Source organism: Xyrauchen texanus, chromosome 12 (genome assembly GCF_025860055.1).
Source record: "Xyrauchen texanus isolate HMW12.3.18 chromosome 12, RBS_HiC_50CHRs, whole genome shotgun sequence".
Classification (NCBI taxonomy): Eukaryota; Metazoa; Chordata; class Actinopteri; order Cypriniformes; family Catostomidae; genus Xyrauchen; species Xyrauchen texanus.
In genome coordinates, this window is record NC_068287.1 from 47,417,880 (window position 1) to 47,442,538 (window position 24,659).

Below are 24,659 nucleotides of genomic sequence, written 5' to 3' on the forward strand. Positions count from 1 at the left end.
ATAATGTCACCCTTTTAATAATACTACACTAAAATTCCCGATATATGGGGGTGACATACATGTTTGAACTATGTGTGAAGCGTGAGAGTAGAGACAAGAAACACATTCCTAAAGAACACATCCATTGAACAAGGAACAGCTGCAGCTACCCAACAAAAGAAGTTTAAAGAGGCCTTCATTATTCCACATTACATCACCCAGAGAAGTTGTTGAGAAGCATTAATTATTTCACAGTTATTATTATTATTTTGGCAACATAAACAACCCGTTTATGCAGACGTCTTTCTTACAGCTCCGTCTGTGAACTGGAAACACTCAAAATGTTATTTTATGACGAATTTAATTTGATAAACATTCAGCTGATCGCGTATACACCAGACTGCTGGCGCTCAAGTGACGTCATTTCCATTTCAGGTGCGCGTGGGTCCGACTGTGGTAAAGTTGTGACATTCGTTTGACCTTCGAACTTTCTATACCGTTACTTGGATGTCATTTCTAGAAAGTGGTTGTCTGTACGTTGTGTCGTCCAGATATAACGGTACACCATTATAGTAACAACGGTAATAATGTTAGTTTGGTTTCTCAACTTATAAATATAAAAGGTCTTCTGCTTTCTTGTTCTGAGTTTCTGGTAAAGTACTGTATTCCGGTCAATCATTTCACTCTAGTTATTCCTTGAGGTGGTATATAATTATTAACAGGCTCAAGTGGACCTTTGCCCCCTTGTACTTCTTTAACGCTTCCATGTGAAACCTCAGGAGGTAATATTTGTTTTTTGTCCAATCCGACTCTCAAAAATAGAAAGATTAGAAAACGTTTTCAGAAAGATATATGTACTGTCCCCTCATTATTTTCTTATTGGAGGTATTATGAAGACATTCCCTGGAAGAACGTATGATCTTTACCTCACAAATATTTAATTATTAACAAGGTTTAGGAGGTGTCCTTTAAACTGTTACACCGTTTTTACTCAGTCAATGTTTAAGAAACATGTTTCCTGATAAAGATGTACTTTGCTCCTTGTGTAAGGCTGCGGATGAATCTGCCCTCACCTGTTTTGGGAATGTGTCCACGCTGTATCATTTGAGAAAATTGTTTGTTTGTACGCTCCTTTATTTTAACTAGTTTTTCTTTCTTATAAAGACGTTTTTGGTTTCTACAGTTTTGATAACTTAAAAGGTGAGTATTTTCTGATAAGTCTGCTTATTTTTCTTGCTCAGCTTTTTTATACACAAGTGTTCATTTCTGTCTGTAAAACCCTTTTACACTGTAAAGACTTGAAATATTATTTGTACCTCCAAAGCTCTGAGAACCAATGCACTGTGTAGTGAATATAATGTCTTTGCACTCTTGTGCATATCTGAATTATTGTGTACTATGTATACTCCTAGCTTGTTTCTAAAATAAAGAGAGAGAGAGAACCAAAAGATAAAAACAAGTAGATAGGCATGCGTGCGAGTGCTTCAAAACAACGCGCGAGACATAAAAAACTAGAATGGCGGACTACTGGACCGTGTTTGGGCTGCTCAAGGTTGAGTTTATTGACGCTTCTCCAGCAGAGTAATAGTAGTAATAAAGCAACTTCATCGTCTATCCAGACAAAATTGCTTTTTTATTGTTTTACCACTCTGTGGAAGAATGTATAGCGTTAAATGTTGGACAAAACAGCGCAAGCGCATAAACACAGCGCGCAAGTGTGAGCGTCATGTCACAGTTCGCAAGTAAAATGTAAACCTGCAGAACTTGCAAATCCAAAAGCTTTAAAGCAAAAATAAAATATGATTGTGCACACAAATTAACAAGTCGCGAGCAGAAATAACAAAAAAAGATCTGAACACGCGCGCGCAGATGGGCAATTGATGTTGAAAATATGCAAATCAAACTGATGTCAAAACTTGACATCCACACACTGATGTCCTATTCTAGATTTAAAAAAAAACGACACAAAAGTAATAAAATGTAAGAAAAGTTTTATTCAACAAGCTTCAAATTCAAAAATACAACTCTGTGAAGTTGGCACCCCATATCGTTAATATGAAGAAAAAAAACCCTGTTTTTAAAATTCAGCTTTGTGCTGTGGATGGATTAACTATTCTGAATCTGAACAGATCAATCGCCGTCCGGCCCTTTTGGCGTCCCATGCCCCCATATCTGTCGGGAGCAGACCGGAGGTAGTTCTTCATGTGTTTATTTATATCAGCCTCTGATGATGGTGGTTTTACCTGCTGTACAGCACCTGAATGAAGAATGAGCAACATCACTCATTTAAGACATTATAAAGTACAGCATAAATTACAAGATTTTCAGCAACCATCACTTACTAACAGCAATCCACCAAGTAATTATATGCATACAGGATCGAATCCCAGAGGCCGCGTGATTTACATTGCTTGAAACTGAGGAAATAGTCTAAAACGGAGAGTTTCCGACGCTATTTCGCTTGATCGTGAGTAGAGCACATGTAAATAATGGGAGCAGCCATTTGAGAAGTTAACGCACCTTCTTATGAGTTTGAACGCAAACAGTAAAATGAACATTATCCCCTTTGACATTTCAAAACCATAGCTTAACAATACTTATCATAATCAAGCGACATCTAAATTCCTCTGTTCTCCACAGCTAGCTTGAACTTTCATATAGGCTACATTAGCTTTCACTGGTGGGAAATTCAAAAAGTACTAAAAATAGTAAGTTTGCACAAAGCATGTTTCATGTGTTCCTCTAAGTTTAACTTGTGTTTTACATTTCATGACATATCAACACATTTACTCACCTGATAAATAGTAAACTGGACACGAGTTCACGTTAATGTGAAAGTTTTTTTTTCTGTATTTGGTTTGTTTTAAATTCTTGTGGCTTCGACTTGAACTTGTCACTAGCGCCATCTACAGGTGTGGTTATAAACAGCATAGTCTCGTTGAATGGGCATTGCGTCTAGATCTGTTGAAATGCAGAAAGGAAATGAGAATATTTAAAAAATCTGTAGGGGTGCCTGTTTTTGTTTTTCAGACATGAAATATCACTGTGAAAAATTAGTCCTACGGTATATTTTACAATAATGAACCCTTTCCAGCCGGAGCGTTCAAATTTGGGAACAATTAGTCTCAATATCTTCGCCGTCCAATCACCAATTTTATTTCTTAAAAACTGCCAAGATACTCATGACAATATAAGCTAAAGGCATATAGGATTGGTTAAGGGGTTACTGGGCGTGAATAATAAATGTATCGTCATCTTCCGTTTGCCTGAGAGGACTTCCAGAGAGGATATGCCGGGAAATTCCCTGCCGTGTTGAATTTACTGCTTCAAATTGAAAACTGAGCTGATCTTAAGACAGTTAACATGTGTCAATATTGTCTATTGAAAGTCAAAATGTTTTATGTTACAAAGCATTTATTTGTAGGAATGTTGTGGCTTGTGGAAGATGGTAAAACCTGAAGCATTTATTTTTATTTATTTGTTTTTCTGGAAAAAAACTTGACCATCATCGGCAAGCCTCTAAAATGCTATTTAAAGATAATCAAGATGACGACAAATTAATATTTTGCCATAAATTTTTATCATTGATGTCAATTTGATGTCTAAAATCACACATTGATTTGATGTAAATTGAACGTCAAACATATTGGCCTACATATACATGAAACAAGTTTCATTGTGGGATTAACTTCCTATTTTCACCCAATTACCACTGGATAAAATTGCCGATCAAACTGAATGAAAAATTATGTTATACAGCATCTTGATCAAGTCTTGACTAATATTTGACGTCAAATTGATATCAAGGTGCCCGCTGGGAATAAGACATCTAACAGATATGTAAGTATTAATCACAGCAGAACAAACAGAGACTGAGACTTTTGCTCTTTTATCTGAATTGTCAGTATGTGTTTCTTTGGCACTGAAATGTTACTGATTTGATTGGCCTGAATATAGATGATGTCCCGTTTGTTGACAGGTGTTCAGTGGACTGTTCAGATGATGTCATGGGATCTCACTCCACAAAGGATCTCAGTGGACAGACAGACACAGGGGAGGTCAAGAGGTCAGAGGATTTCAATGGTTTAATAAAATACACTGATAGATATTTCTGATATGCTGCACAACACTACAGTATAAAAACACTCTGACTGGATTATCTCAAGTAGAAACATGTGAAAACAGCTTTAGGGTAAAGTGAGATCTACAGTAAGATGACAGTGAGACGGTTTGATTCAGTCACAGACAGAACTGGAAAACTTGTACAGTCAGTTGAATGTAGAAGATGAAACTCAAATGTGTTTCTCTGGACATTTTAATAACTGCCATGTAAATTAGACCCTCTTCAGTCATAGCTGAAAGTTTTGGTGCATTCAGATCAGATCTGCTGTGTGATGTCATGTGCTCAAATATATCTTTTGTAAAGGGATCAATGGAAAGGAGGAGCCGAGACCCGGCTTGACAATATAAATAATAGTTTAATAATAAACTGAACCAAAAATGCCCAAACACACACAGGTGTCGGGCAGCTGCCCTTAAATCTCTCTCTCGCTGTCACACTGTAAATTGGCAGGCAAAAGAAGGGCAAACTCATAAACCAATCAGTCCAGAGTGGATCCATTTGAATAGAATAGATTGCCCTTTGATGGTCTCTGCGTTGTTCTGTCTTGCTGAGCGCTGAAGTAAAGCAATTATTGATAATTTCCACTTTACAAATTCATTCCATTATTAATTTGATCTGACTCCAATTTTATATTAATCTGACTCCAATTTAAATTGACCTCTAATTTAGATTAAAGCTCTAATTATTTTCTGATCGTTCTTTTAATATAACATTTGTAGGTTTTTGATTACTCTAAATCCTCTTCTATTTATTGTCCTTTTGATCTGTAATTCAAACAGAGTCTTTAAATGACTTTCTCCTACTGCACTCCTAAGTGGCAGTCCTACCTGGTTCTCCTGAGTGGTTTACTCTATTTAACGCTGCAATATTCTAACTGAAATTCTTTAAATGGCTTTCTCTTGCACTGCTATATCCAGGGCGGTTTCTCCTATATTAAAGCTCCAGTAATGAAATGATTTTGGAGGAATACAGAATAAATCAGTTAATAACAATTTATTTGCCAGGTAGGATTTAAAACATAAGTTACAGATATTCAAAGCCAATTTCACAAAAGATCAGAATAAATAAACATTCCTAAAAATAAGAAACAAGTCAAAGAACATACCTGGCAACAGCTGGAGTTTGTGGGGCAGAATGTGGATGGCAGGATGTCTCCGGTGGACAATGTTTGATAATCTGGGTTTTTCACACAGTGATGTCTTTTGTTTTCTCAGGTGTAGGTCTAATTTGTGAGAGAGTTTGAGTGTTGTTTTTACCGGAAGTCTTGTTGTTCCATGTGGGCATGTGCTGGGTTGGCACCTAGCCTTACATAGCATCACAACCCAGCCCTGCCCTCCACCCTGCCATATTCCTCCCTCGTTCTCTCAGGTTGGGGAGCCCCAGGCATGGCATGCATCCCCCCCACACCCTTTTCCGGTCCAAGCTGCCGGCAGGTCATCCCCGCCTTCCTGAATCTGGGAGGGGATGGGGGAGGGCAACAATAATAATAAAAAACACAGAGTACCCCCCAAAAAACACACAGTAAAATTTAATAGAAAAAAAAGCCAAAGTGGAGCGGCAGCGGAGAGAGAGAGAGAGAGAGAGAGAAAAAACGCTTACTCTCTGGTTCTCCGATACACCGTAGCTTGGTCTTCGGCCACTCCTCCACCCTCTAATGGACATCAGCCGTGCTTTTCCGGGCAGATCGGAAGCAGTCCTCCGGTCCCTGGCAGATGGAACGCCACGCCGCATTCTTGGGGAACAGAAGGGTTCTCCCCCCACTCCTGACAGCGGCCCTGACTGCTCCAGGCAGTCGGCTAGGAGCCCTTTCTCCCCTCGTGGTCGGCGGCTGTACATCCGCTCTCTGGCAACCAGGCTCCTCCGTCCCCCGGCAAATGGCCGCAGCTGTTCCATTAGGGTGGATGGTAGTGACGAGGGCTCTACTATGGCACATCCCTCCTCCTTCCCAGGTTTTCAGCACCAGTGTAAAGCGATTAATGGAAGGAGGCGAGAACTGGCTTGACAATATAAATAATATTTTAATAATAAACTGAACCAAAAAGACACAAACACACACAGCTGCCCTTAAATCTCTCTTTCGAACTGCCATCTCCAGTTGGCCTTTATCCCTCTCAAGGGCTTAATTAGCCTGATTAGGGACCAGGTGTTTAGCATCATGACCCGGCACAGCCCCCCACCCTGCCACATTCCTCCCTCGTCCTCTCAGGTCGGAGAGCCCCGGGCATGACATACACCCCCCCCCCTTTCTCCGGTCGGCCTTTATCCCTCAGGCCGTCCTGCCACAATCTTCTTTAAATAAGCAGAAGTGAAAGTCCTGAATGTTGAACTAGGACTGTGCATTAAACAATACCAAACAGATACTGTGTGTAACCATGACAATCTGCCTTTTAAAATGAATACATGAATATATTTGTGTCATTATTGTTTTTATTGTCTTCCATAAATGTACAATGTGTGTGAGAATCATCAATGTTCAGCTGGTGTATTTCAGAAGTCTCATGTTAGGACTGTGTGCACAGTAATCTCCAGTGTGCTGCTTTCTCTTGACCTAAATACAAATATTCTCAGTAGTCCATTTCTCTAAGTGACCTGTGACTGAAAAAGAAGATTTGACCTCTTTTGGAGAAGAGAGAGAAATATTGAAAAAAGTAAAGCTGAGAAACTGATGAGAGGAAAAGAGTGTTTGTGAGTTTGTAGTTTTAAAACAGTGTTTAATTGTTGTTGTGTTTTAGTGTCATTCATGGAGAATCTCCTGAATCCAGCTGTGTGTCCATGAAGAGTGACCGGTCAATGGATCCTCCACCTGAATTCAGTTCAGGAGCTCCTTGTGCTGATGTGAGGTGAGGACTCTCATGTTGACTGACAGTATGAACGTGTACATCACAGTCTGAGGGGCGATTAGAAAGAATCCAGTGTAAAAAACAACACATCAGTTAAAAGAAATGTTATCAAATGGATCAATACTGATTATATGTCACTGTCATGCATATATACATGTGATATGTACATTTGTTTACAATCACTGTGTAACGCACACACATCATGAGCGTACACCAGTGAGGTCAGGTGTCATTACATGTGTCAGTTTTATAACATAACATGAGTCAAAAGCAATAACACTTGAAATTCATGAAGGATTGTGTTAAAGGAATAGTTCTCCCCAAAAATGATCATTCTCTCATGATTTACTCCCCCTCATGCCATCTCAAACTCGCATGACTTTCTTTCTTCTGCACAACTCAAATAAAGATATTTTGAAGGACATGTGAACTAGAGGTTGACCGATAGAGGATTTTGCCGATACCGATAACTAAGTTGGGAAGATAAGCCGATAATCAATTAATCGGCCGTTAGTTTTTAAAATTGATACTGAATGTAAAAATAACATTTAAAGTAGAGATGCACCGATACCAGATAATTCTGATACCGAAAATCTCAGTATCAGGCAAAGCCGATCCTGATCCGATACCAGTGTTGTTTTTTTTGCATAATCAGTTTAGAATATCTTTACATTATTATGTGGAAATAATTGGGAGTACTCTTTAATATGTTGTAACAAAATTCAAAGACGGGAACAGTGAGACAGGTAAGGCGCTTTATTTTCTGCCTTTGGTTCACAACTTAGCTTCATAGACACCTCAACAAAACTTTGGCTTCACAAGCACTTTAGAACAAATTTAGCTTCTTAAACACAGACACTGTAGTCTGTCTCTCTCTGCTGACTGGAGATTCTGTCACCGTTTTTATGCCGCTCTCCCTGTGCTCACTGAAATTAGAGACAGGTGTTAGACATAATTTAGCTCAGGTGCAAGCGCCCTTACCACTTTCTCCCCCGGACGGGCACTTGACCACGCCCCCACTGCCACATAAGTAAAGAAACACAAACCTCTAACACAATATATAATATTTATATATCAATATAAATGTATAGATTATTAAGAAACATTTTATTATTAACTAGTATACTGGATAATGTAGCAGCAACATTAACAGGAATTCCAGTATAAGTCATCAATAGAAACCAGTGTATTAATTTAGATTTTTCTTTCTTTTTCCCAAAAATGTTTCAACTTACATCTGGACTGGACTCTGGACTTCCACTTTTCATTCACACAGTTATTTTTTGGAACCCATTCAATTTAAATATAGTTATAAATTAAAAAAAATACTAATGATGACAATAATAATAATAATAATAATAATATACAACATAAATAAATAAATACAATATAAATAAATACAATTAAAAAATAAATACAACAGTGCACTTTTTAAACCCTCACGCTTTTAGTTTGACATTCTGATCTCTCCAGGACGTCCTGTATGTGTATGTTTGTGGGCTAGTTCACAGTAGTTTAATTAACTTCTTATTTAAATTCTGGTCAAATGCTCTTCCGGTGCCGTTCTAAATGCATATTATAAGTGAACTGAACTATTGAGCATCTACATCTGAGATGTTTTTCGTGAGTAGAGCTCAAATATTGCGCAATATAAGGCTAAAATAGCCGTGGGTGTGTGTGTAAACAGTGCAGCTCCATTCAATAACGCGCTACGCATACTGTATATTTACTTATTAAACCGCTTTTTGTGATTCACAGAGCTGTCGCACGTCTTCAAGTGGCTGATCACTTAACTTCTGGTGACGGGTCTTTAATGTGAAACAAGGGCAAACTAGTGAACTTCTTATGCGTTATATCCTTTAAATTCTCAAAGAAACTCGTCGCGCACACACACACACACAGATCACTTGATGATTATCTAATCAAAATGACAAAATACATATTACTGTGAGGATAAAAATGAATTAAAATCAGATGCGTTTGTGATTTGTTAATACGTTTTTCTTGACTGCATGAAGATATTTTTCTCAAATCTCTCACTACCTTTAAATCTAACTCTGGTTCGGAGTAATTGAACGGTTACAGGATGTCCGGTTAGAACACCAGGGTGTACTTGTAGATGATTTATTGTGTGTGGTTATGTAAACATAAAAAGAATATACAAAATATAAATAAACATAAATGTACAAATCACAGATGTATAAACAGTACTAGACCTATAAAGCAGTACTTAAATACTGGTTGTAAATATAAGCAGCAGGGTAAAAGGCATTAGAGAACTAGTCATAAAGCAAATATTATTTATACAAATTATTATGCTACCACACTACATGCCTAGCGCACATAGTGTTAACAGCGCATGGGACACGTTTTAAGTCTACGCGTTATAATGCAGATATAACCTGTACGGATTGGTGGTGGTGTAGTGGTCTAAGCACATAACTGGTAATCTGATCTTGTGATCAGAAGGATGCTGGTTCGAGCCCCACAGCCACCACCATTGTGTCCTTGAGCAAGGCAGTTCAGGAGCTCCTTGTGCTGATGTGAGGTGAGGACTCATGTTGACTGACAGTATGAACGTGTACATCACAGTCTGAGGGGCGATTAGAAAGAATCCAGTGTAAAAAAACAACACATCAGTTAAAAGAAATGTTATCAAATGGATCAATACTGATTATACAGTGAGGAAAATAAGTATTTGAACACCCTGCTATTTTGCAAGTTCTCCCACTTAGAAATCATGGAGGGGTCTGAAATTGTCATCGTAGGTGCATGTCCACTGTGAGAGACATAATCTAAAAAAAAAATCCAGAAATCACAATGTATGATTCTTTAACTATTTATTTGTATGATACAGCTGCAAATAAGTATTTGAACACCTGAGAAAATCAATGTTAATATTTGGTACAGTAGCCTTTGTTTGCAATTAAACGTTTCCTGTAGTTTTTCACCAGGTTTGCACACACTGCAGGAGGGATTTTGGCCCACTCCTCCACACAGATCTTCTCTAGATCAGTCAGGTTTCTGGGCTGTCGCTGAGAAACACGGAGTTTGAGCTCCCTCCAAAGATTCTCTATTGGGTTTAGGTCTGGAGACTGGCTAGGCCACGTCAGAACCTTGATATGCTTCTTACAGAGCCACTCCTTGGTTATCCTGGCTGTGTGCTTCGGGTCATTGTCATGTTGGAAGCCCCAGCCTCGACCCATCTTCAATGCTCTAACTGAGGGAAGGAGGTTGTTCCCCAAAATCTCGCAATACATGGCCCCGGGTCATCCTCTCCTTAATACAGTGCAGTCAGCCCTGTCCCATGTGCAGAAAAACACCCCCAAAGCATGATGCTACCACCCCCATGCTTCACAGTAGGGATGGTGTTCTTGGGATGGTACTCATCATTCTTCTTCCTCCAAACACAGTTAGTGGAATTATGACCAAAAGGTCTCATCTGACCACATGACTTTCTCCCATGACTCCTCTGGATCATCCAAATGGTCATTGGCAAACTTTAGACGGGCCTTGACATGTGCTGGTTTAAGCAGGGGAACCTTCCGTGCCATGCATGATTTCAAACCATGACGTCTTAGTGTATTACCAACAGTAACCTTGGAAACGGTGGTCCCAGCTCTTTTCAGGTCATTGACCAGCTCCTCCCGTGTAGTTCTGGGCTGATTTCTCACCTTTCTTAGGATCATTGAGACCCCACGAGGTGAGATCTTGCACGGAGCCCCAGTCCGAGGGAGATTGACAGTCATGTTTAGCTTCTTCCATTTTCTAATGATTGCTCCAACAGTGGACCTTTTTTCACCAAGCTGCTTGGCAATTTCCCCGTAGCCCTTTCCAGCCTTGTGGAGGTGTACAATTTTGTCTCTAGTGTCTTTGGACAGCTCTTTGGTCTTGGCCATGTTAGTAGTTGGATTGTTACTGATTGTATGGGGTGGACAGGTGTCTTTATGCAGCTATCGACCTCAAACAGGTGCATGTAATTTAGGATAATAAATGGAGTGGAGGTGGACATTTTAAAGGCAGACTAACAGGTCTTTGAGGGTCAGAATTCTAGCTGATAGACAGGTGTTCAAATACTTATTTGCAGCTGTATCATACAAATAAATAGTTAAAGAATCATACATTGTGATTTCTGGATTTTTTTTTTAGATTATGTCTCTCACAGTGGACATGCACCTACGATGACAATTTCAGACCCCTCCATGATTTCTAAGTGGGAGAACTTGCAAAATAGCAGGGTGTTCAAATACTTATTTTCCTCACTGTATGTCACTGTCATGCATATATACATGTGATATGTACATTTGTTTACAATCACTGTGTAACGCACACACATCATGAGCGTACACCAGTGAGGTCAGGTGTCATTACATGTGTCAGTTTTATGGAGTTAAGGCATTTAACTCCAGGTTGCTCCAGGGGGATTGTCCCTGTAATGCACTGTAAGTCGCTTTGGATAAAAGCGTCTGCCAAATGCATAAATGTAAATGTAAATATAACATTTGTTATGAATCAGACGAGGGGTGGGGATCTAAATGCAGCTTCTTTAATGAGTGAAACAAGCGGTGTACAGGATAACTCAGAATAACTAAACAATACAGGGAACAAACAAAACATCCACGAGGGGATAACAAAACATAAACACGAAAAACATCCAAGGAGAACACAGGCAGGAGAAACATCCACGGAGAGCAAGGACAACCATTACAATCATTTGACGACCGACAACGAAAGAACAAACAACAGGGCTTAAATACACAGGGATGATGATGATTAAATTGAACACAGGTGAGAACAATGACACTGGCAGTAATGAGGGCAGGGGATTATGGGAAGTGTAGTTCGGGACAGGTGACGGGAGAAACACTGAGCAGATAACGAGGAATCGTGACAACATTAAATAATGTACAGATAAATAACATGGGAGGATTATATGACATTTAGGTGATAGGATAATGTGCAAACATAATTATCAATGTAAACATTTAGACAGAATGCCGCTATAGCAATCTTTACTCTCTCTCATAAATGTATTATGCAACAAAATATGCAAATGTACTTCCAATTAGTTGAACGCACACATATAATCCACAAATTCCTTAGCTGGCAACACTTCTGACTAATTTAACTATTATTCACTATTAACAAGCCCATCTTTCTCCACAATATCTTGTTTCCAACTCCCAGGAAAGTTTTGGAACAGTCCAAATCACGAACAGAGGCGGGGGAGTTTGGAAGAGTCAATTTCTGAAGGGTGGCCTTTTTCACAGCTGCCCCCAAATTCACAATGTGAATTTGAACAATAAAAAAAAAGGTCTTACTAAGTGGTGTGTTATCGGTACGTCACTCAGGCAGAGGAGGTAGGCTGATGATTTTGGTCACTGGCCTTAGGTAAGTTTTGTCCTTCACTGAAACTTGAACAATCCTTCCAACCGGCCAAAGCGCATGAGGTAGCTGCTGAATATTTGGTTATTTAAGTCCTTATTCAGTAAAAGTTTAGCTGTCGTATGTGTGTTCACGAGAGAAGCTTGTTCACACGTCCTCACGCTTGCGATCGTAATTTCATGTTCATGCAAGAACGTTTGGTTACATATGTAACCTCCGTTCCCCGAGGGAGGGAACGACACGTTGTGTCGGAGAAGCGACACTAGGGGTCTCTCTTGAGCGCCGATATTCACCTCTGACCTATTGAAAAGGGCCAATGAGAGTTGGCAGTCAGTATTTGCATACCCCGCCCCCGCATACGGGTATTTAAGCGGGGCAAATACGGAAGTTTAGTCAGGATTTTTCTGAGGAGCCGGAAATGGTCCGGCCACAACAGTGGCTCGGTTCAGCGACATGGCGGAGGAAAGACACAACGTGTCGTTCCCTCCCTCGGGGAACGGAGGTTACATACGTAACAAAACGTTCCCCTTCTCTGCTCCCCCATATAGGGAAGGGGGTCTTACCCAGACCCTGCGGAGACCACACCTGCCCTTTTTCTTGGGGAGGAAAAGTGGTAGACACGTCACACGGCCGTCTTAGGGCTCGTGTGGAAAGTATGGTGTGGTGTGGTGGTAGATCCAGCCTTGAAAGGGGGGAGTTGCTAGAGCACGGCGACCGGGGCAGCTGTAACTGCCTAAGGGAGGCACGGGGGTCCGCTCGTAAGGGGACAGAACCGTGGAATTACACACAGGGGGAGTCCAAGCAGGAGGCCTTACCTACAGAGCACCTATACCAGTACAGGGTAGCCATTAGGGTACCCGCAGTTGCTTGGGTCGGCGAGTTCCTCCGCTGAACCGCGGACCCGGAGGGCTGGGGAGGAATCGACCAGGGGCCCGACTCGGAGTGGGGCGCCCTGGGAAGAAGGCGCACTACTTTACCTTGACGTCAGGAAAAGGGCGCTGGGCTCAAGCGATCCACCCGGCCGGTCGGTCTACGTGTTACCGAGTTCTACGGGCTCGGACCTGACAAAACACGAAACGCAACCGACTCAACGCTGAGGTTGTAAAACCTCGCGAAGGTGTTGGGTGTTGCCCAACCCGCGGCTCTACAGATGTCTGCTAGGGAGGTGCCCTTGGCCAGTGCCCACGAGGACGCAACACCCCTTGTTGAGTGAGCTCGGACCCGCAAGGGTAGGGGCACGGCCTGGGTGTGATAAGCCAGTGTGATGGCGTCGAGCCTCTGTTTGGAGACGGCATTCCCTTTCTGCCATCCCCCAAAGCAGACAAAGAGCTGCTCAGAGCGTCTGGTGCTCTGTGTGCGGTCCAGGTAAATGCGCAGGGCGCGCACTGGACATAGCAACGAAAGGGCTGGGTCTGCCTCCTCCTGGGACAGCGCTTGCAGGTTCACTACCTGATCTCAGAAGGGTGTGGTAGGAACCTTGGGCACATAGCCCGGTCGCGGTCTTAGGATCACAGACGTATCTGCCGGACCGAACTCCAGGCAAGTGTCGCTGACGGAGAACGCGTGCAGGTCCCCGACCCTCTTGATAGAGGCGAGCGCGATCAGCAGGGCCGTCTTGAGAGAGGGCCCAGAGTCCAATTGATTCAAGCGGCTCGAAGGGAGGTCTCTGGAGTCCTGCCAAGACTACCGAGAGATCCCAGGAGGGAACTAGGCCTGGCCGGGAGGGATTCAACCTCCGGGTGCCTCTCAGGAACCTGAGGATCAGGTCGTGCTTACCCAAAGACTTGCCGTCTACAGGATCGTGGTGGGCGGCAATGGCGGCATCATACACCTTGAGGGTGGACGGGGACAGCCTCCTGTCCAGCCTCTCCTGTAGGAACAGGAGCACTGACTTGATCGCAGCATCTCTGCGGGTCTTCAGTTCGGGAAGAACACCAATCTGCGAACAAGTGCCACTTTAGGGCGTAAAGGTGCCTGGTAGAGGGGGCTCTGGCTTGGTTGATTGTATTCACAACGGTCGCCGGTATGTGGTGGGAGCGTACGCCGCCTTGGCGATTTATGTACGCCACCACTGTGGTGCTGTCCGATCTCACGAGGACATGTTTTCCCCGAACTAACGGGAGGAACTTCCTGAGAGCAAGAAGGACGGTCAGCAACTCCAGGCAGTTGATGTGCCAACGCAGCTGGGCCCCTTTCCAAAGGCCCGCTGCTGCGTGCCCGCTGCACACGGCACCCCACCCAGACCGGGAGGTGTCGGTTGTGACCAGAACGCGTCGGGACACCTGCTGCAGGGGCACTCCTGCCCGTAAAAAGCAGAGATCTGTCCAGGGTCGGAGTGTTTTGAGGCAGGCCGGGGTGATCCTTACCCGATGAGTGCCGTGGTGCCATGCTTGTCTCGGGACTCGAGTCTGGAGCCAGTGCTGGAGTGGTCTCATATGCATCAACCCCAGCTGCGGAGGACGCCATATGCCCCAGGAGCCTCTGGAAACGTTTTAGAGGGACCACTGTGCCTGGCTTGAAGGAAGCGAGGCAGTCCAGCACCGACTGAGCATGCTCGCTCGTGAGACGTGCTGTCATTGAGACTGAGTCTAACTCCAACCCGAGAAAAGAGATGCTCTGAACCGGAGTGAGCTTGCTCTTTTCCCAGTTGACCTGAAGCCCCAAGCGGCTGAGGTACCGAAGCACCTGGTCTCTGTGTGTGCATAGTAACTCTCGAGAGTGTGCTAGGATGAGCCAGTCGTCGAGGTAGTGCGGATGCCGGCTACTCGTAGCGGGGCAAGGGCTGCCTCTGCGACCTTCGTGAAGACGCGAGGGGACAGAGACAGGCCGAAGGGGAGGACTTTGTACTGAAATGCCTGGCCGTCGAACGCGAACCGTAAGAAGGGTCGGTGTCGTGGCAGAATTGAGACATGGAAGTACGCGTCCTTCAGGTCTACCGCTGCGAACCAATCTAGATGCTGAACACCAGCCAGAATATTTCTCTGCATGAGCATTTTGAACGGGAGTTTTAACAAGGCCCGATTGAAAACTCGCAGGTCCAGGATTGATCGTAAGCCGCCGCCTTTCTTGGGTACAATGAAGTAAGGGCTGTAGAAACCCTTCCTCATTTCGGTTGGAGGGACGGGCTCTACCACGCCCTTGACTAAGAGGGTCGCGATTTCCGTGCGCAGGGAACTGGCATGCTCACCGTGTACTGCGGAAAAGCGGACGCCCCTGAAGGGGGGCGGGAGCCGGGCAAACTGAATTGCATAACCGAGTAGAATGGTTCCCACGCTTCCCAGCTCTGCGCTAGGGGCACCAAAGGGACGAGTATTTTGGACGTACCCGGCGGGGCCTCGCAGCAGGGCGGAACAGGTAATGCAGCGTCGGGCGGCTTCGTTGCGGGCTGAGGCTGAGGTGCTGAGAATAGACTCAAAGCACTTACCTTGCTCCGCGCGCCCGGTTGGCGTCCTCTGGACTCGTCTGAACCGGCCGGCCGGGGGACAGTCGTGGGCAGGCGGAAGGCAGGATCGCCGTGTCTGGTGTACCGGGACCGTCGTAATCTGAAAGCACATTGCCGTGAGAACGGCATTTGCGGGCCAGGTGACCCAGAGGCAAAGGAAATAGCTCTTTTATTGAGAATGTGGGTACCACAGCCCCCGTCAGGGCAAATGTGTGGCAAATGAAAAAACAAAGGATTCTCCACCCGGCCCTCCACCGGGGGACGGAGCTGTCTTACCACCTCCGGAGCTAACGTCTTCGGCTCTGGGTCGGCTGTCTCAGTAACGCTTGGAAGCCTTCCGGGTCCTAGAGGGGGTTCGTGAGACAGGGGGCATGCGCCGCCTGCGGGGTGCTCGACGCTGGGGCTGAGAGCTGGGCCCGGGTTGAGGCGGAGCAGGAGCTGGTTTCTTCGCCACAGGGGGACGCCCTCGGCAAGCAGATGGGGCAGGGCCCGTAGCGGCAGGTGTGCGGCGGGGCATGATGTGAGAGATGGCCTCCATCTGCTTCTTCACCGCGGAGAACTGTTGGGCGAAGTCCTCGACGGTGTCGCCGAAAAGGCCAATCTGGGAGACAGGTGCGTCCAGGAAGCGGTTCTTGTCGGCCTCACGCATCTCGACCAGATTGAGCCAGATATGGCGTTCCTGGACCACTAGGGTGGCCATCGCCTGTCCGAGTGCCTGCGCTGTGGCCTTCGTTGCTCTCAGGGCGAGGTCGGTCGCTGAGCGCAGTTCCTGCAGCACATCAGGATCAGGTCCACCCCTGTGCATGTTTCTGAGCGCTTTCCAGCCGCACTGTAGGCCTTCGCGTTGAGCGAGGATGCTGTCCTACAGGGCTTGGATGGGAGTACGGGGTGACCACGCCAGGAGGTAGGGCTACCGGGGCATAGATGGTGCGCAACTGCCCTATCGACCTGGGGAATCGCCCCGTATCTGTGGCGCTCTCCGCCGTCGAGGGTGGTGAGAGTGGAGCGGGTGGCACCTAGACGAGCGGAGAGCGGGGGCTCTCCACATAGACGTCAGCTCGTCATGCACCTCCGGGAAAAACGGGACCGGGGGGGGATGTGAGGCCGCGAACGGCGCGCTGCCCCCAGGAACCAATCATCCAACCGTGAAGGCTGTGGGGAGGATGGAGGGTTCCAATCCAACCCCACGCTCACGGCGGCCCGGGAAAGCATGTCAGACATCTGAGCATCGGCCTCAGCTTGGGCATGCTGGCCCGAAGGCGGCAGTCCAGGGGAGTCCTCGGCACCAGACATCACACTCTCCGATGCAGCGGCGAGCTCATCTGCTTCGGGCTCGGGAGGATAGACAGCCAGGCCGTGAGGTGAGCCGCTATCGCCGCGAGCATGGACGGGGACCAGCAAGCGTGTCGGGGAACGGGAGGTTCGCGGAGGGCTACCCGGCGAAACTGCACCCGCTGCGCCCCCAATCGCCCCCAGCGCCAACCACATCGTCCTCAATCCCGTGGGAAGAAGGAGCAATGCGGGGTGCAGTTGGGGTGGCTTGCTTTCTGTTGAAAGCAAGCCGCGACCGCAACGTGGTCATGGTCATGTTCTCGCAGTGAGAACATGAACCATCCACAAACGCCGCCTCGGTGTGATCGCGGTCCAAACACACGAGACAGCGCCTGTGGCCGTCTGAAGCGGAGAGCACTCTACCGCATCCAGGAACGACACAGGGGCGGAAGGGCATCTTGAAAAAGACGCGTCCTTAAAAGGACGTTCAACACCGCTGTGTTTGCTCTTTTAGAGAAATTTGCTCTTTTAAAGGAAATCACTCTTTTAATACACAGTGTGTGTGTGTGTGTGTGTGTGTGTCTGCGCTGTCGAAGCGCTCAGGGGCAACAATGCACGCCGTGCAAAGTAGGAGAAAGCTGCTGTTGTGCGCCGTCAAATCCAACAGCAAGCAGATCGTCAGAGAGACCGGAACGTTCAGGGTGTGTATTCTCGCAGCAGACTGCAAACAGACCATCGGCTCCGAAGAAATTTTCTGACTAAACTTCCGTATTTGCCCTGCTTAAATACCCGTATGTCCGGGAGCGGGGTATGCAAATACTGACTGCCAACTCTCATTGGCCCTTTTCAATAGGTCAGAGGTGAATATCGGCACTCGAGAGACCCCTAGTGTCGCTTCTCCGACACAACGTGGAGAGAGTGACAGAAGGGGAACTAACATGGTTTTAATACAACCAGAAGGTCAAGGTCAATTTATTTCTAGAGCACATTTAAAAATGACAACAAGCTAATATCCAAATCAGTTTAATGAAGACATATCATCAGATAAACTTGATGTGATAAAATACATCTATAAATTGTGATTTACAGAGAAAAACAGACTAAAAGTGACTGAATGTGATGTCATCATTTGTGTGTTTGTGTTTTTATAGTGTGGATCATGGAGGAGAGTTCAGGATTACAGCAGGACTACGCAAATATAGGTCTACACACACACGCACACACACACTCGCACACAATCTCACTCACACACAACACTCACACAACTCTCACATGCACTAACACACACAATCTCACTCTCTCACACACACTCTCTCACAGACAGACACACTCTCACACAAACTCACAACACACGCGCACACACACACACACACACACACACACACACACACAGATTTAGTGATTGTTGTGTTCTTGGTGTTTTTTTCTCTTCTTGTGTTCAGATGTCTGTGATCTCACACTGGATTCAAACACACACTCACACACACACACACACACACACACACAGGTTTAGTGATTGTTGTGTTCTTGGTGTTTTTTTCTCTTCTTGTGTTCAGATGTCTGTGATCTCACACTGGATTCAAACACAGCACACCCTGAACTCATTCTGTCTGAGGGGAACAGGAAGGTGACACGTGTGAGAGAGCGTCAGTCATATCCTGATCATCCAGAGAGATTTGATAAGTGTCGTCAGGTTTTGTGTAGAGAGAGTCTGACTGGACGCTGTTACTGGGAGACTCAATGGAGTGGACGTGTTGAAATAGCAGTGTCATATAAAGAAATCAGCAGGAAAGGAAAGGGTTATGAGTGTGCTTTTGGATTCAATGTAAACTCCTGGAATCTGTGGTGCTTAAATGACAGCTTTGTTGCCTGTCACAATGATAACAGAACTTTCATACCTTCCCCTTCAGATGGCTGTAAGAGAGTAGGAGTGTATTTGGACTGGCCGGCCGGCACTCTGTCCTTCTACAGCGTCTCTGACACACACACACTCACACACATTCATCAGCACATTTACTCGACCCCTCTATGCTGGATTTAATCATTATTCTGATGCCTCAGTGAGTCTGTGTGAAATTGAACATTAGAGACAACTCCCTGTGATGTATTTTCCATGGTACGGTCCCCATGTCGGCAGACCCACATCTCCCGCCATATTTGTAGAACTCCTCCATCAGGCAGGACCTACCACCGTGCCACTCCCACGTGTGGCTTGACAACCCATGTGGTGTATTAGCCACTTATCACCTCCCCCTAGTCTGGGAAGGATGTGGCCTCCACAGGGTCTTTTCCCCCTGAAAGAATAGGATCGGGAAAGATCTCCTTCCCCGACACATTTCATAGCGTTAAGATAGCCCCAACTCCTCCACACCCTATGCGAGAAACATAGAGAGAGAAAAGGCCGCAGATGCAGGGGTTGCTCCCATGTTGGTCATGTAGCACCTGTTCCCCTCTCAGGGGTGCTGGGAAACCTAAGGTCTGTATATGACACCTTTTCTGGGCATTGGGGAGGGTTACGTGCAAGTGAGTGACAGAAGGGAAATGTCACGGTTACTGTTGTACAGAGTGGTGGCAGCGTAGTGGGCTAAAGCTCATAACTGTTAATCAGAAGGATGCTGATTCGATCACCACAGCCACCACCAAGGCAGGGCACTTAACTCCAGGTTGCTCCAGGGGTATTGTCCCTGTAATAAGTGCACTGCAAGTTGCTTTGGATAAAAGCGTCTGCCAAATGCATATATGTAAATGTAACCTCCGTTCCCTGAGGGAGGGAACGAGACATTGTTTCCCTTCTGCCCCGGCACTAGACCTACCACTGTAAACGGCCGTACCTTATTCTCGGTGCAAAAACCTGACTGACAGACACATGCCCGCTTCCCTTTATACCTGTATGTTCGGGGCCGGGACATGCAAATTATGTCTGCCAATTTCTCATTGGCCTTTTCTCAAGTTCTAGGTAAGCGAGGCTCCCAAGGAAGACCGCTTGTCACTTCATTCGACACAACGTCTCGTTCCCTCCCTCAGGGAAAGGAGGATTCAACAGTAACTGTGACATTTTAAATTATCGTTTAAGTTCTCACAGTACAATACAAACACTGTCTGCATTGCAAACATTTTCCCTGTTTCAGTCATCTTTTCTTTTTTTTGTGCTGTCTCAAAGACAAATATAATTTTAATTTATTTTAATCACTGATGTACACTCACCTAAAGGATTATTAGGAACACCTTACTAATACTGTGTTTGACCCCCTTTCGCATTCAGAACGGCCTTAATTCTACGTGGCATTGATTCAACATGGTGCTGAAAGCATTCTTTAGAAATGTTGGCCCATATTGATAGGATAGCATCTTGCAGTTGATGGAGATTTGTGGGATGCACATCCAGGGCATGAAGCTCCCATTCCACCACATCCCAAAGATGCTGTATTGGGTTGAGATCTGGTGACTGTGGGGGCCATTTTAGTACAGTAAACTCATTGTCATGTTCAAGAAACCAATTTGAAATGATTCAAGCTTTGTGACATGGTGCATTATCCTGCTGGAAGTAGCCATCAGAGGATGGGTACATGGTGGCCATAAAGGGATGGACATGGTCAGAAACAATGCTCAGGTAGGCCGTGGCATTTAAACGATGCCCAATTGGCACTAAGGGGCCTAAAGTGTGCCAAGAAAACATCCCCCACGCCCTTACACCACCACCACCAGCCTGCACAGTGGTAACAAGGCATGATGGATCCATGTTCTCATTCTGTTTACGCTAAATTCTGACTCTACCATCTGAATGTCTCAACAGAAATCGAGACTCATCAGACCAGGCAACATTTTTCCAGTCTTCAACTGTGCAATTTTGGTGAGCTCTTGCAAATTGTAGCCTCTTTTTCCTATTTGTAGTGGAGATGAGTGGTACCCGGTGGGGTCTTCTGCTGTTGTAGCCTATCCGCCTCAAGGTTGTGCGTGTTGTGGCATCACAAATGCTTTGCTGCATACCTCGGTTGTAACGAGTGGTTATTTCAGTCAAAGTTGCTCTTCTATCAGCTTGAATCAGTCGGCCCATTCACCTCTGACCTCTAGCATCAACAAGGCATTTTCGCCCACAGAACTGCCGCATACTGGATGTTTTTCCTTTTCACACCATTCTTTGTAAATCCTAGAAATGGTTGTGCATGAAAATCCCAGTAACTGAGCAGATTGTGAAATACTCAGACCGGCCCGTCTGGCACCAACAAACATGCCACGCTCAAAATTGCTTAAATCACCTTTCTTTCCCATTCTGACATTCAGTTTGGAGTTCAGGAGATTGTCTTGACCAGGACCACACCCCTAAATGCATTGAAGCAACTGCCATGTGATTGGTTGATTAGATAATTGCATTAATGAGAAATTGAACAGGTGTTCCTAATAATCCTTTAGGTGAGTGTATCTGTAAAATGACATGAGTGTGTCAGCTGGCTTGCAAAAATAAACTACACAAAATGATTTACTGTCTTCAAGTTGTCCCTCTTTAAGAATCTTAAAACAATCTTTTCTTCAAGAATCCAAATACTGGGGTGTCTGGGTATCTCATCGAGTATTGACGCTGACTTTCAAACCTGTAGTCATGAGTTTGAATCCGGGGTGTCCTGAGTGACTCCAGTCAAGCTTCCCAATCCTTCCTAAGGGGCAGCTATGGCTCAGGTGGTAGAATCGCAGGGTTGGCAGTTAGATTCCTTGCCCACATTACTGCACATGTAACCACTAAGGTTAAAAAGGTGCTATATAAGTGCAGACCATTTACCATTCCTTGGCCCGGTTGCTAGGGAGAGTAGAGTCACATGGGGTAACCTCATCGTGGTCACTATAATGTGGTTCTCGCTCTCGGTGGGACGTGTGGTGAGTTCTGCATGGATGCAGCGGAGAATAGCGTGAAGCCTCCACACGTGCTATGTCTCCTCTGTAACACGCTCAACAAGTCACGTGATAAGATGCATGGATTGACGGTCTCAAACGTGGAGGCAACTGAGATTCATCCTCCGTCACCCGGATTGAAGCGAGTCACTACACCACCATGAGGACTTGGCGTACATTGGGAATTCCAAATTGGGGAGAAAAGGGAGGGAAATGATAACAGCACTGACGTCCCCCTTCAGACGACTGTAAGAGAGTAGGAGTTTATTTGGACTGGCCGGCCGGCACTCTGTCCTTCTACAGCGTCTCTGACACACACACACTCACACACTTACACACATTCAACACCAAATTCACTCGACCCCTCTATGCTGGATTTAATCATTATTCTGATGCCTCAGTGAGTCTGTGTGAAATTGAACATCAGAGACACACACACACACAATTGGATGAGTGAAATATACTCACTGTATCTCACATCAACACAAATCCAAACTCTTTCTACAAATAATTTACTACTCAGGGTTTCTGATGAGTCACATGATGATTTGATGATATTTTCATTCTAGTCTTCAGCAAATCAGCTGAAATGAATGTGGTTACCATGGCAATGACGTAAACTTCCAGCACTTCAGGTCTCTTAAAAATAACCACATTATTGTCACTCATGTCTTGTAGGAACTGATTTATTTATTTATTTTTTCATGACACCTGTTAAGTCTGACTGAATTGAATGCAACACTGGCTCAGTTCATGTGGACATATGCAATTTATGTTTGTTCTGTTCAAAGTGATATTAAACATCATAAAGTTATTAAACATTTAAGATAATTCCACCCGCCAATACAGTTGCTACATTGAAAAAAAAAAAGTCACTGCAAATGTAACGCAAGTAGTGGAGTTAAATACTGCAAAATGTTGCAAACCTCGATTCAGGGCCGTGAACAGCAACCGAGCTCAACCATTCGTTGGTGGTGTCGCACCAGGTGGACCTTAATCCAGCCCTTTGCTATCATTAGATCAAAACCAAATTTGGTCCAACCCTGAATGTTTTTGATCTGAATTGCATGTGTTTGAGTGGAACTGAAGTGGGATTTTAAAGTATAGTGACTGGTGTCACAGAACTGTCACTAAAGTGTTTATGTTGTACTAAATTCAGGCATGGCCTATATGTATAGATAAGAACATGAAGAAACTCCTTCACTTACCACTAACATCCAGCGGTTCTTATATTCAATAATGACATGAATCCATCAAAGATTTCAAAATGAACCTGTACAGTGCAATAAACCAGCATGATCTACATTATTCAATATTAAAATATTAAACATTTGCACTTTTATATGTTTTTATATATAGTTTGATGTTTTAAAGGTGTAGCCTACATTACACATGCATGTCTCCATACTATACTTATGTCCTTCAAACCACAAAATGACTCCGGTGGTGTAGTGATGAAGCATCTGTTCCACATAACTGAAAAACAGCATCTAAAATCAATTTATAATAATAATAATAATAATAATAATAATAAATAATGATAATAAATAAGTCTATGAATGGGTTGGAATTATTAATGTCTTTATCTACTGTATGTGGAGGCTGTGAGCTTAAGTTTATTATCAAAATCTGCACTTCACCACTTAACATCTCATGTGCTCGTTGAGTCAGGACGTCTGCGTGCATCAAAACACTTGTGAACATTTAAGGCAGAACTTTTATATGTGTCACAACCTGTTCATTCACTTCACATCCCCTCAGTGTTGCAACCTGTAAATATATTGTTGGACCTTATTCAGAGGAGACCCTTATTTAATTTGTGACCACAATGAAAACGAGGCAGCGAGGTCGAGAATAACAGTCTCTAAATAATGTTCATGTGCACAGTCAAATATATTATAACTGTCACAGTTCTTAAACACCTCTTCTGCAACCCCTCCTTCTGGAACATCTCTGACACTGGCTGTCATTGCACTTGGTTGGTGTTGTTTTTTGTGTTTATGTTTTAACTTGGAAATGTCAGCTTGATGACGGACTGTTGTGACCTGTAAAAACAAAATACACTCAAAAGAACATGAAACATTTCCTAAACTGAAAAACTTCTTCCTCTTCAGCAACACTTTCTGTCACATCATTTTCTTTGGCTGCGTCACTGCACTTTTTTTGCGGTGTCATTTTTGGTTATTTTGAAGTTCGTCAATCAATGTCCGCTTGTTGATGGACTGTTGCGACAGTAAAAAAATAGTTTCTCAATAGATCCTCAAAGACACACATTTTATCCATTTTCACTACTCTATATCTTCTCATTTACCTCTCCAGCAACAGCGTCTTCTAGATCATCTTCTGGTACATCTTTTAGATCACTAGTCCTTTGCCTTTTTGCTTTTGGTGTGGGCATGTCATATGGCACACTGTAACACCGTGTCCTAACTACACGCGACGCGATAAAATTCCAGCGACAGCAAGTGTGTCTGTCCACACTAGACGCGACACGACTGTGAGACGCCACACGTCAATCAAAAATCACAGCCATTCAGAACAGCGTGTGGGCGGAGTCTCTCTGTGTGCACAGCTCGGACTACTGTCATTGTCATTGCGACTCCCCACCCTGCCTGTATTTCAGTAGATTGTCTGGAATGACACCCCTGGATACAGGGACACAAATCGTCATGCCTATTCACTCTTCATTGAAAAATAAAGCGAATTTGTTTTACACAGGTTGATGCGTCATTAG

General features: G+C 44.5%; 1 protein-coding gene across 1 annotated transcript; it reads left to right on the forward strand.

Moving 5' to 3' along the window:
- Positions 1–904: 904 nt before the first annotated feature.
- On the forward strand, positions 905–24,655 carry LOC127652458 (stonustoxin subunit beta-like). The gene is made up of 5 exons (XM_052138618.1): positions 905–1,179; positions 3,959–4,045; positions 6,835–6,942; positions 18,193–18,239; positions 18,598–24,655. The coding sequence occupies exons 2-5, from the start codon at positions 3,987–3,989 to the stop codon at positions 19,080–19,082; spliced, it is 699 nt and encodes a 232-aa protein (XP_051994578.1). The 5' UTR covers positions 905–1,179; positions 3,959–3,986; the 3' UTR covers positions 19,083–24,655.
- The last annotated feature ends 4 nt before the right edge of the window (positions 24,656–24,659 follow it).